We start from the raw sequence: 12276 nt of genomic DNA, 5'->3' as shown, positions 1-12276 counted from the left end.
CTTTGAGAAGGAATGATGTAATCAGACTGCATGTTTCTATGGGGATAGAAATGACTTTAGTAATTCTCTAAAAGGTCTAAACTTGTGTTCTGCCTTTTTAATCCTTTTTTTTTTAGGTCAGGGCTTTACAAGCTCAGTACTATTTATGTTTGGAGCTGGATAATTCCTTGTTGTGGGGGGCTGTCCTGTGCACTGTTGGATGTTTAGGATCTCTAGGCATCAGTAGCATCCCTGTCCCCATTCATGGCAACCAAACCATGTCTTCGAACGTTGCCAAATGTTTCTTGGGGGACAAAATTGTCCCCCTTTTAAGAACTACTGCTTTAGGCTAAAGACTGTTCATTGTTTTCCGTTGTCATTTCTGTTGCCTGAAGTCTTCTTTCATGTTAGGACTGACTTATTGACAACCTGTGCCAACTGCTAGAATCCTAATATTGTGTATGCCCTTTAATTATAAGGAGAACCTGATTTGGCTTCTGGCTCAGATGTGAATGGGAGTACAGAGTCATTTGAAATGGTCATTGAGGAAGCAACTATAGATTCAGCCACAAAGCAAAACTCTGGTAAGGCTTTAAAAATTATTTGCAATCTTGGACTAATTTCTGAGGTTTGACTCTTTTGTTAAGTCACTTGGATATCGTTTGTCTGCTCTTATTATAATGGACTTTTTCATAAATATTTTCTAGGAAAGAATTTTATATATTTAGAATAATAAAGTTAGTTAAAATATTATAAAACTATGATCTGAGAATAAAAATGTTTTATTTTTCCTATGTTGATTCTCTCATCTTGTAGATGTCCTGCACTACTTTTTTTTTTTTTTTTTTTTTGGTAAAAGACCACTTTGAGCATCTGTTGAAAGCTGTAGGCCTTCTTCCCAGAAGCATGTACATACTCAAAAAACATTCTTTCCTGTTTCAGAGATCCACTGATCCCCTCTCTGAGTCTTCTCCCCTGCTAAGCCCTTTGGTGGATGTCAGTAGGGGGTGGGAAGAATCTATGAAAATTTCTGGAGCTCAGTTAAGAAACCCTGGTTGGTCATAATATATATAAATATATATATGATTAATAACTTTATATATCCTTTTGCAGTTGCCACAACAGAGGCAGATTGGGTTCCTCTCGAGCTGTGCTTTGGAATTCCACTGTTTAGTTCTGAATTAAATCAGAAAGTGTGCCGAAAAATTGCTACACATGGCCTTTGCAGAAGAGAGAGGTGAGGGCTTATGTTTGTTGTCATCTTTTCATCTATGAGACTTCTTAAGCTCTCAATATTAGTTGCTATATCATACATTGTCTTATTTCACACATGATCATAGTATTTGCCTTGTGCTTATTTGTTGATTGAATAAAAATGGCTAGTTTAAGGGTTTGCTATGTATTTTAAAATTAAAGTTCAGTACCTCAAAAATTAGGCACATGCAAGTTTTTTGGACACATGTTTTGGTTAATTATATTTACTTAGTTACCCAGATTGGGCAAGAGTACGGTTAAAATGGGCATGCTTATATGACTGTATGAACCTAGTTTTTTTTATTTTTTGCGGTACGCGGGCCTCTCACTGTTGTGGCCTCTCCCGTTGCGGAGCACAGGCTCCGGACGCGCAGGCCCAGCGGCCATGGCTCATGGGCCCAGCCGCTCCGCGGCATGTGGGATCTTCCCGGACCGGGGCACAAACCCGTGTCCCCTGCATCGGCAGGCAGACTCTCAACCACTGCGCCACCAGGGAAGCCCTGAACCTAGTTTTTTTTAATATGTAAATATCAATAGAAATTCTCTTTCTTAACATACACTCAAGTTATGTTAATAGTGATTATCTCCTATAATGGAATTATGGCTGACTTTCTAAATTTTCTTCAGTTTCCACATTTGCTAAAATGAGCACATATTATCAGAAATGATATGTAGGTTTTATCTCATATGCCAACTCTGATCCATTGGGAATGGCTGCTAAGAGTCAGCGTTGTAAAGGTTCTGAGACCGTCTGGTTTAGCCAAAAAGAATATCATTGAATCTGATTGTCATGGTGGGTGGCTTGGAGAGATGATATCCACAGATCTTGACATCTTTATTTAGGAAAACAAAGTTGGATAATAATTAATTTAATTGGCTCAATGTAGCTTATATCAGAAAATTAAAAGTACTTAACTGACAATTTTAATAGCTATCCTGAAAATAAAATAACATACATGAATAAAAAAAGAAATACTATATAGTTTTAATGATTGCCACTATAATTGTTAGCAATTTTTACATATTTGAAAAATGTGTACCGAAATTTTTTTTTTTTCTTTTTTGGCGGTACGCGGGCCTCTCACTGTTGTGGCCTCTCTCGTTGCGGAGCACAGGCTCTGGACGCGCAGGCTCAGCGGCCATGGCTCATGGGCCTAGCTGCTCCACGGCATGTGGGATCTTCCCAGACCGGGGCATGAACCCGTGTCCCCTGCATCGGCAGGCAGACTCTCAACCACTGCGCCACCAGGGAAGCCCTGTACCTAAATTTTTATTTTAGAAGTTTTCTTGTATTTAACATTTGTATTTGGTAGTAGCTTAAACTTTTAACAATAATTTTCCAATTTTGGTTATGCATGATGTTTTATTTCGAAATGGTCTTTTTATGCACTGTTACTCTGTATTATTAAAAGAAGCAGAAATTTCATTGACGGGAACCATTGAAATTGTTTTTTAAAAATTTGTATGTAATTAACCAAGATGTATATACATATATAAATGTGTTTAAATTGTTAAAATTAAACTCTTGTGAGATATTAGTTTTTGTCATATTTGTTTTAAACTTTTCCCCTTTTTTTCAGCCTTCAGAACCTCTTACATTCCAGTAGAAAACTGTCTCTACAAGTCCTTAACTTTGTTCACTCATTCCAGGTAACAAAAACCAAAAAAATCCAAATGGTATTTGCATAGGGCTTTTATAGTATGCAAAACACTTCCAGGTTTGTTCTGAGTCTCCACAGCAGTAAGACATGAAATAAGCATTATTTCATGCTTATTTATGCATTTTAATTTATAAACAAAGATGCTGAAATTCAGGAAGTTAACTGACTTATACATGATTTCAGTGGCCAGGTGTTTAGGAAGCTTGGACTGTTTGTTCTTTGCTGGTGCTTCATTAAACGGAAATGTGTTAAGCATCTACCATGGGCCATGCACCGTGCTAGGTGCTGGTTCTTGGGTCAGTACACTTCCATTAATAACTGCAGTGATTCTCCATTGCTGAGAGGGGGTTGTCTGTTATGGTAGTGAATGCCAGTGCTCTAGACCTTTTATCTTCCCCCCAAGGAAAGAAAGGATACTCTAGACTTGATTTGTAGGTAAACTTTTAGAATGGAATATTTTTGTTTGGTATATCTGTTCTAACATTATGAAATCAGTATTTTGGAGTTTGGTTTCATTCATTCTTTCAATAAATGATTGAGTCGACTCTATGCCAGACCCTTTACCAGGTGCTGGGGAAACAATGATGTCTAAGACACTAATGGAGCTTAAGTGTTGTATGAGACCATAGTCGAGTAAACATCGAAATATGTGAAGCAATTACAGATTTCAGTAAGTGCTTTGAAGGAGCCAGGCTCCTTCAAATCTGATGGAATCCAAAGGTAGACCTAATTTAAATACATAGAGATGATGCATAAGCTGAAACCTAAAGGATGGGAAAGAGTATTCCAGGCCGAGGTTAGTAGGTGCAAAAGTTCTGTGTCAGGAAGGCACTCGGCCTGCAAGGAAACGAGAAGGCCAGTGTGGCAGAAGCCTCGTGAAAGAGGGATGATGGGAGGAGGTGAGGTTGAAGAAGAACGGAGAGCCTTCTAGAGTATGTTAAAGAATATGTATTTTATGCTGAGTGCAAAGAGAAACTGTTAAAGACTTTTAACAGAGAATGACATTATTTTTAATTGACTCTTTTAAAAGATTAGTTACTGTTTAGAGAATAGATTAAAAACAGACAAGCACAGAAACAAGGTAAGTTCGGAGACTGCTCTAATAGCCCAAGTAAGAGGTGTTGGTGGCCGAACACCCTTTTTAGTTTAAAAAAAATTTGCATGTATCCATAATAAAGGTTTGTTTATTACATGTATATACTGTTAAACATGTAATAATATAATAAATTATGTATATTATAAAGGATACACAAAACCAGGAATTTTATCGGATGCAATAAGTAGATACAGGATTTAAAAAATTTTCATGGTACTGCACCCCACTTTGGAGTGAGTACCCCACTTTGGAGACCACTGGCCTAGACTACGGTGGTGGCTATGGTGAGTGGGTCAAGTAAACTCATTTGGGATGCACGTTGGAGGGAGACTGATGGAACATGGTGATTAAATGTGAGGAAGGATTGAGGCTGTGATGAGGAAGGGAAGGATAAAGAATAATTTTCCTATTTCTTGACTAGTTTGAGTAGGGGAGGCTGGGGAGGAACCAGTGGGGGAAAATTTGAGAGTTTGCTTATGGACATGCTAAGTGTGGAATTTATGGTGAAACATCCAAGAACAGATGTTGGATAGGTGGAGGTTTGAGCCTGGAGTTCTGGGGAGAAGTCTGCTGAATGTGTGAATCTGAGAGCCCTGGGAGTGGATGGATTGTTCTGTTGCTTAATGTTGTGTGAGGGTTTTTGTCTAAGAATTAACTTTTTCTTATCCCATATTCTCATAGCGTGTTATTTCTGTTTATTTCAAAGCACTTGTCATCATCTGAGTGTATTAGTCATTTCTGCACGTTAATACCTATCATTGATTATTTTGGGTTTGTGAGGTACAACTTTGCATCTCCTATAGTGCTTTGCCATTCCATAAACATTTCTTAGGTAATCAAGGTCTCTATTTCTCATTAGCTACATGAAGTGGTTTGGTAAAGTGTTGAATAGAATTTTTTTTCTCTTGTTTCTTGATCTTTTAGGAAGGTGCTTCAACACTGGATATTCACACTGAGGCCAGTTTTCCAAGTTTGCTTTCACAGTCATCCTGTGCTGACATGGGAGTCCCACTTCCTGCAAAGAACTTAATATTTAAAGATGGCATCTTAACAGAGTGGAGTGGACGTTCACCTTCCTCACTTCTTATTGCTAATCTCCATTTGCAATAATTTGGTTACATCATTTGTTGCTCACACTTTCTGCCATTTTTCTTTCTTAACATTAGCTTTATATTGCCAGCCACTAAAAAGCATCCTGCTGCTGCAGTGCAGTTCATGCTTAACTGATGTTAAAGTTAAAGTTTGGGGAACATGTTCATGTTTTCTGAAGTTTTCCTCATTATTGCACCTCCTAAAGCAAAGAAGAGCTTTTTAGCAGTCTGCACTGTATTTTTTACCTTGAGACAATCTGCGTTTCTTTTATAAAACTGAGGATATACTTTATAGGCTTTATGATGACTGTTATGTTTATAAGCAGTCACTATGAATATTGCAGTGGTAATTTTATATGTTAGTTTATCAAACATAAATCTTGTTTAGTTTTATATTTTGTTACCTACTCTTTAGGGGATCGTGGGAAGAGGTAGAACTCTTCCTCTGAAAAGGCTTCTTGGTATTTAAAGTAGCAAAACTATAAAATGATAAACATCCATTATTGAGAGGTGATCTGATGGGGCATTAAGAATTGCTGTGGATGTTTGTAAATTATGTGTATCGGTTGAACATTGTTGAAGGTATGTAAATCAGCATAGTTATGTATGGCTTAACCTTGATTTAGAAGGTCTTAACTCAGACTATGACTATACATTGACATCTCATAAGAAGCTTTGGAAAACATTCTATTTTTAAACAACATTTATATGTGGACTTCAGTTGTCGCTCATTTTGGGCTTTATATTTTCATAGAGTCTTTATGGAAAAATAGAATTTATTTTCCACTCTTGTAGCTGTGGCTGCTGCACGTTTTCTCCCTGATTTATTTTTTGTTTAGTAGCTCTACCCATGAATGTTATGGAATTGGATTTGATGTTTTCAAACCAAGGATTTTGATTTCAGCTTAGAATTACATATTAGAGGCATTAAGGCTATGTCTTCTGATCAGAACACTTTAGTGGTAAACCTACTGTGAGGACATAAGCAATCCGGATCTTAAGTTTATGTGACTAGTTTTAGAGGAAATGATAAAGAAAAATTGAGTAATTTCAAAATGTTTCTTGAGTCATTGATTCTTTTAGTATCTCAAATGTTGAATAGAATAATTGGAATCACTTTTTAGATTTTACAAGTTACCTTCCTTGGGAAGTTTGTGCAGTGTTATATAGTTTAGTTTAGCTCTTCTCATAGGATAATGGTTTGCTAGTTTAAAACTAACCAAACTAACTGGTCAAACAACATATATCTAAAATATTTAAAGCATTAGAAAATTTGGGAAGGTTAAACCTAAACATTTTTGCTGATAATTTTTGTTATTTATAGAACTGACATTTGTTTATTTAACATACTTCTGGAAGTATGTGTCTTTCTTCAAACTGTTAACATAACCATGCATTCAGTACTGTCGCCTCCCTATTGAATATTTTGGAGCAGGTTACCTGTGGCACAGTCAGTGCTGTGTTTGGGTAAATGCAGTAATGTTTAGTATTCTACTTTGTCTTAATATGAGGTAGAAACCAAGTGTATGTTATAAATGTTTGTGTATAAAAGGAAAAATACTAATATTAAAATAATTCCTTATAACTGTGAATCACTCATTTATTTTTCCAATAATTGATATTGTACATTCCTAGTGCTGTTAGGTATATATGTAACTTTTACAGTTTTTCAACTGAAAGTTGTAAGTATTTCATTTGATCAGGGCTCTTTAATCTCATTTTCATTTGCTTTGTTCAGATTAACTGTAGTTATTTATTTCTGTTATTAACAAGCTTAGCCTACGGTCATGACATGTACACTAATAAAGCATTGAATGTTTGTAGTTGTTGGTAGTGAACCCAGTTGTTGGTGAATTTAAAACTTAAAATATGGGAGTGATTTGCTGCTATATTTCCTTTGAGAGCTAACAGAGGAGGAAATAGAACCTAATAAATGATCATGAATTTTAGGGAAAGTACTGAAAAAACATGTAGTCAACTCCGGTTTCTCATGTGAATGAGGAAAGATTCTGATTCCCAGGTGAAGACCTCTCATACTTGTAAGGATGGAGAATCTGCATTTTTAAAGCTGTTATTAGCAAAATGTGAAAGCCACTTTTATGCTTTACTTTGTGAATTTGGCTTTGTTTCATTCATACATTAACTCATGTAAAGATGCATCTCTTAAATCTTGTGTTGATCCTATTCAACAAAAAGGTAATAAATACAGAATTTATTATTTGCCAAAGAAAATTTGTGAAAGAATTTTTATCCAGTTTTTCTGCAAATGTTTAAAGCAATTTCATTTGGCTTTATGCTGCCTCCCCTCTTTTCTGCCCTTAAAGTAGCTTAAACCATTGGCAAACTTCAGAAACCAAGAGAAAAAAAGAAATATAAAAAAGGACATAGAGTTTAGTATGGTACAATTTCACCTATCACATATGTCTAAAGAAATGTAACTTTATGTTGTTAAAAAAATATATGATCGTTTGATTTTCTTGATTCCTTTTTTTCTTTTAAAGTGTGTAATCAGATACTTTATTTGTTTTTTTGGGGGGAATATTGGTTTCTTTTAGTTGTTTCCAGTTTTCTTTGCCATTTGTGTTTCTCTTTTATGTTCAGTGTTTCAAATACGGTTTGTATTTAAAGATTTTAAAATACCAAAACTGTAACTGAGCACCGTGGATTTTTTTCTGATATGCTGTTAATATTATACAGTGAAATGTATAAAGTGTTGTCAATTTGATTATTGACACATATAATATGTTTACAAATAAACTGTGGTGTTGGTCAAGTTGCTGTGAAAATGTGTATAATCTTCTGTAAGCCCCTTCCTTAATTTTAAATACAGGCATGCTTTCAGTGCTGACATTTTAAAAAAGTATTTTTTATTTTATAATAATATTTTTATTTTATAATAATTTTAGATTAGCAGAAAAATTGCAAAGGTGGTCCGGAGATATTCCCTATATCCTTCCATGAGCTTCCACTAATGTTTACAACTTATGTAAACTATGGCACATCTGTCAAAACTCAGAAATTAACATTGGTACAGTAGTATTTACTAAACTATAGACTTCATTTGGTTTTCACCCATTTTCCTCTCATGTTCTCCTGTTCCAGGACCCCGTCCAGGATTCCACGTTGCATTTATTTACTCATCACTGCCGCCTTGGTCTTCACCGATCTGTGACAGTTTCTCAGTCTTTCATGACCATGACACTGTGAAGAGCACTAGTTGGTGATTTGGTAGGATGTCCCTCAACGTGGGTATGTCTGGTGTTTTATCATGATTAAACTTGAGGTTGTGCTTTATCAGGAAGGATATAGCACAGCGGTCCTGTGCCCTTCCACACTGTATTATATCATGGGGTACATAATGTTAATAGGCATTATTGGTGATGTTCCTTCATTGGTTAAGGTGGTGTCTGCTAGGTTTTTCCACTGTAAAGTACCATTTTTCCCACTTTCCATACTCTTTTTTTTTTTTTGAAGTGAATTACTAAGTCTAGTCCACACTCAAAGGGAAGGAGTAATATCTATATATATTCTCTACCAATTTTCTTAAAGATTTGTTCCTTTCCCCTATTTATTTGATCATTTATTTATATTAGTATGCAATCATGGCTATTTATTTTATACTTTGGGTTAAAATCCAGTAGAGTTGTTATTTATTTTGTTGTGCAAATTGTTTTAGCTTTGCCTATTGGGAACTCTTTGAAGTTGGCTCCTAAATCCTTCTGGTGTACCCTCGTCTTTTTTTTTTTTTTTTTTTTTTTTTTTGACCATAGTCTTACTTTATAGCACTGCAGGTATTATCTGGATGCCAGCCCTAGAATTAGCCTATTTCTCCAAGGAACCCTGGTTCCTTTCATTGCAGAATGGTACTTAGTAACCAAGATTGTGGTTTAGGTGTGCTTGCTGCCACTGCATCTACAACTTCCCAGTGAAATGACCTAAGAGATATAAATATGTATACTAACAAATATATAGGTACACATCTCTATAATTATTTTTAGATCCATCTATCTGTATGTATATTAAACTGATTCTCATCTAGCACTACAAGGTTCATTCTAGTTATGCCTCTTTGCTTGTTCATAACTTCTTTCTCTGAGGGTGAGAAACCTGGCTCTTTTTATCTACAATTTATTTGCTTATTTGTTCAACCCTAGAATACTTATAAAGTGGTTTCAGAATAGTTAACGTTGTACCCCTGTGAGAAACAAATTGACCAACTAGGGTATAGTGTTTAAGTACTTTGTTTTGTCTTTAGCCTTATAGTATTCACTCATTTTCCAAAGTAACTTAGTTCAGCTCATTTTATTCCCCACTCCCTTCATTGAAGTTATGTCATACATTTGTAAAACAGATTTATTTGTCACACTCTGAATTCCATCTGGGATCTCTCAACATCCATGCTGATTTTTCACTAGGAAAATTTACTCTGCGTCGTCTTTGACAAACGCAGTCATGTGTCCACTGTCTCAGTACTATACAGAACGGTTCGATCACCCTAAAAATTCCCCTTTGTACTCAACCCCTCACCTCACCCCTCACAACCACTTATCTGTTCCATTCCTATAATTTTGCTTTTCCCAGAATGTCATACACATGGTGGAATTGTACAATTTGTAGCCTTTGCGTCTAGCCTCTTTTGCATAGCAAAATGCATTTTAAATTCATACACGTTGTGTGAATCAATAGTTCTGTTTTTTCTATTGCTGAGTATTTCATTGTATGGATGTATTAAGATTTGTTTATCATTTAACATTCATGTTCAGGTTTTAATACAAACAATTCATTTTGCTTGGGTAAATACCGACGAGTGGGATTGCTGAGTCATTGGTAAGTGTGTATTTAACTTTATAAAAACTGCCAAACTGTCTTCCAAAGTGAGTGACTGTGCCATTTTGCATTCCCACCAGCAGTGAATGAGGGTTCCCACTGCAATGGTATCTCATTGTAGTTGAAATAACTAATTTTCCCAGTGAAAAATGATGTTGGGCATCTTTTCATGCGCTTATTTGCCATTCATATATCTTCTTTGGTGAGGTATCTGTTTGGATTTGTTGCTCATATTTTAAAAACTAGGTGTTAACTGAGTTTTAAGAGTTCAGTAAGTATTTGAGTACACGTCTTTTATCAGATACGTGTTTTGCAGATATTTTTTCCCAGTCTAGCGTGTCTTTTCATTCTCTTAACGTCTTTTAAAGTAAAGAACAAAAGTTTTTAATTTTGACAATGTCTGGTTTCTTGGTTTGGGTTTTTTTTTTTTAACGGATTGTGCTTTTGATGCTGTTATCAAAAAACTCATCACCAAACCCAAGGTGCAGAGTTTTCATTTTCTTCTGAAAGTTTTATAGTTTTATGTTTAGGTCTTTGACCCATTTGAGCTAATTTTAATATGTGGTATTTTAATATGCGGTATGAGATACATGTTTATATTTTCTTCACTGAATTGCCATGACACCTTTGTCAAAAATCAGTTGATGATCCTATAGAGACAAAGTAGATCAGTAGTTGCCTGGGGTGGAAATGGGGGGGTGATGACTGCAAATGGGTATAAGGCATCTTCTTGGAGTGCTGGAAATGGAAAATTGGATTGCGGTGATTGATGGTGTGCAACTCTTAAGTTTACCCAAAAAAATTGCATTGTACGCTTAAATCAAGTAAATTTTATCATATGTAAATTATACTTCAGTAAAGTGGTTTGAAAAAATCAATTGGCATTTTTTTGTGTGCATCTATTTCTGGGCTCTCAGTTCTGTTTCATTGATCAATGTGTCTGTCCTTTTAATACCATGCTGAAATTGGATCCTGTTAGTCATCCAACTTTGTTGTTTTTAGAATTGATTTTGGCTCTTCTAGTTCCTTTGCCTTTCCATATAAATTTTAGAAACAGCTTTTCAGCATCTACACACAAGCCTGCAAAGATTTTAATCAAAATTATATTGAATCTATAGATCAAATGGAGGAGGATTGATATCCTAACAAATATCTCTCCATTTATTTATAACTTCTTTGATTTTTGTTGGTCACTCTTTTGCAGGTTTCTTTTTTTTTTCTTTTTTGAAAGGTTTTGAACTACAAATTAAATTTCTGTAATAGCTCTATTCCTATTAGCTATTTCTTCTTGAGTGAGTTTTGGTAGTTTGTGTCTTTCGAGGAATTGGTCTGTCTCCTCTAGATTACTGAGTTTATGGGCATTTATTTTTCATAGTGTACTCTTACTGTTCTTTTATTTAGTGGGATTAGAATAGGAAGATAAAAAGATGAAGTGAGATAAACCCCAAAGAGAAAGTGGCTAAGAATGATCCAGAACAGATGAAAGATGGGAATCCAGAGATACAGGAATCCAGTGCATAGTATATATATCAATAATGTTCATCAGTAGTGAACTCAGAAAACAATTCAATTACATCATCAAAGTACTTGGAGAAAATGACTGTTGACCTAACAATTGTGAATCTGGCAAAACTATCTTTCAGGAACAAATGTGAAAAAGACATTTTCAAATATAAAAAACCAAGTTTATCATTAGACTAACCTCAAAAAAAAATTCAAATAAGTTTTTCCACAAGGCATGTCTGTTATATGAGAAGGAATGCTGAGCAAAGATGTTGATTAATCTTAAACTTCTTTTCTGAATGAAAATAATATGATATTTAATTTGGGAAAGTAAAGAAATAGGGCTAAAATCCTAAAAAATAAAGTCATGTGAGTCAGGAGAAGATTACATAGAGTTAAGGCACTCTAAGCTCATATTGTTCAGAGTGTGAATAATATTCTTTCATCTGTACATTCAGTACTAATTGTACATTTACTATCATGTCTACTGATACTGTTTTAGTAAAGGGGCGGATCAGTGAATAAGACAAATTCTGGTCTTCATGGAGTTTACATTGTAGTTAGTGGAGACAGTAAGCAAAGTAAGTAAATTGTATAGCAGGTTAGAAGGTGATAATTGCTATGGGGAAAAAAATGGTGAGAAGGATGGGAAACACTAGGAATTGGAATTACACTTTATCAGTAGCTGGCCAGAGAAGACCTCAATGAGACGGTGACATTTAAGCAAAGACTTGAAGAGAATGTGGGCCATGTAGACATCTGGGGAAGAGTGTTCCAGGGAGAGGAAACAGTATGCAAAGGCTCACAGGTAGAAGCATGCCTGGCATGTCCAAGGAACTTCAAGATGTGATGAGACTGGGGTAAA

General features: G+C 35.3%; 1 protein-coding gene across 2 annotated transcripts in view; it reads left to right on the top strand.

Annotated features, from left to right (window-relative positions):
- Positions 1-7854, top strand: part of FAM91A1 (family with sequence similarity 91 member A1) — a 42873-nt gene extending 35019 nt beyond the window's left edge. For both annotated transcript variants that reach the window (XM_067711324.1, XM_067711325.1), the window contains 4 exons: positions 459-563; positions 1093-1216; positions 2814-2883; positions 4915-7854. In XM_067711324.1, coding sequence (XP_067567425.1) covers positions 459-563; positions 1093-1216; positions 2814-2883; positions 4915-5100 — 485 coding nt within the window. In that variant the 3' untranslated portion in view covers positions 5101-7854. The remainder of the gene's footprint in view (positions 1-458; positions 564-1092; positions 1217-2813; positions 2884-4914) is intronic.
- The last annotated feature ends 4422 nt before the right edge of the window (positions 7855-12276 follow it).

Source organism: Pseudorca crassidens, chromosome 17, assembly GCF_039906515.1.
Source record: "Pseudorca crassidens isolate mPseCra1 chromosome 17, mPseCra1.hap1, whole genome shotgun sequence".
Lineage (NCBI taxonomy): Eukaryota > Metazoa > Chordata > Mammalia > Artiodactyla > Delphinidae > Pseudorca > Pseudorca crassidens.
This window is presented reverse-complemented; position numbering and strand designations above follow the sequence as displayed.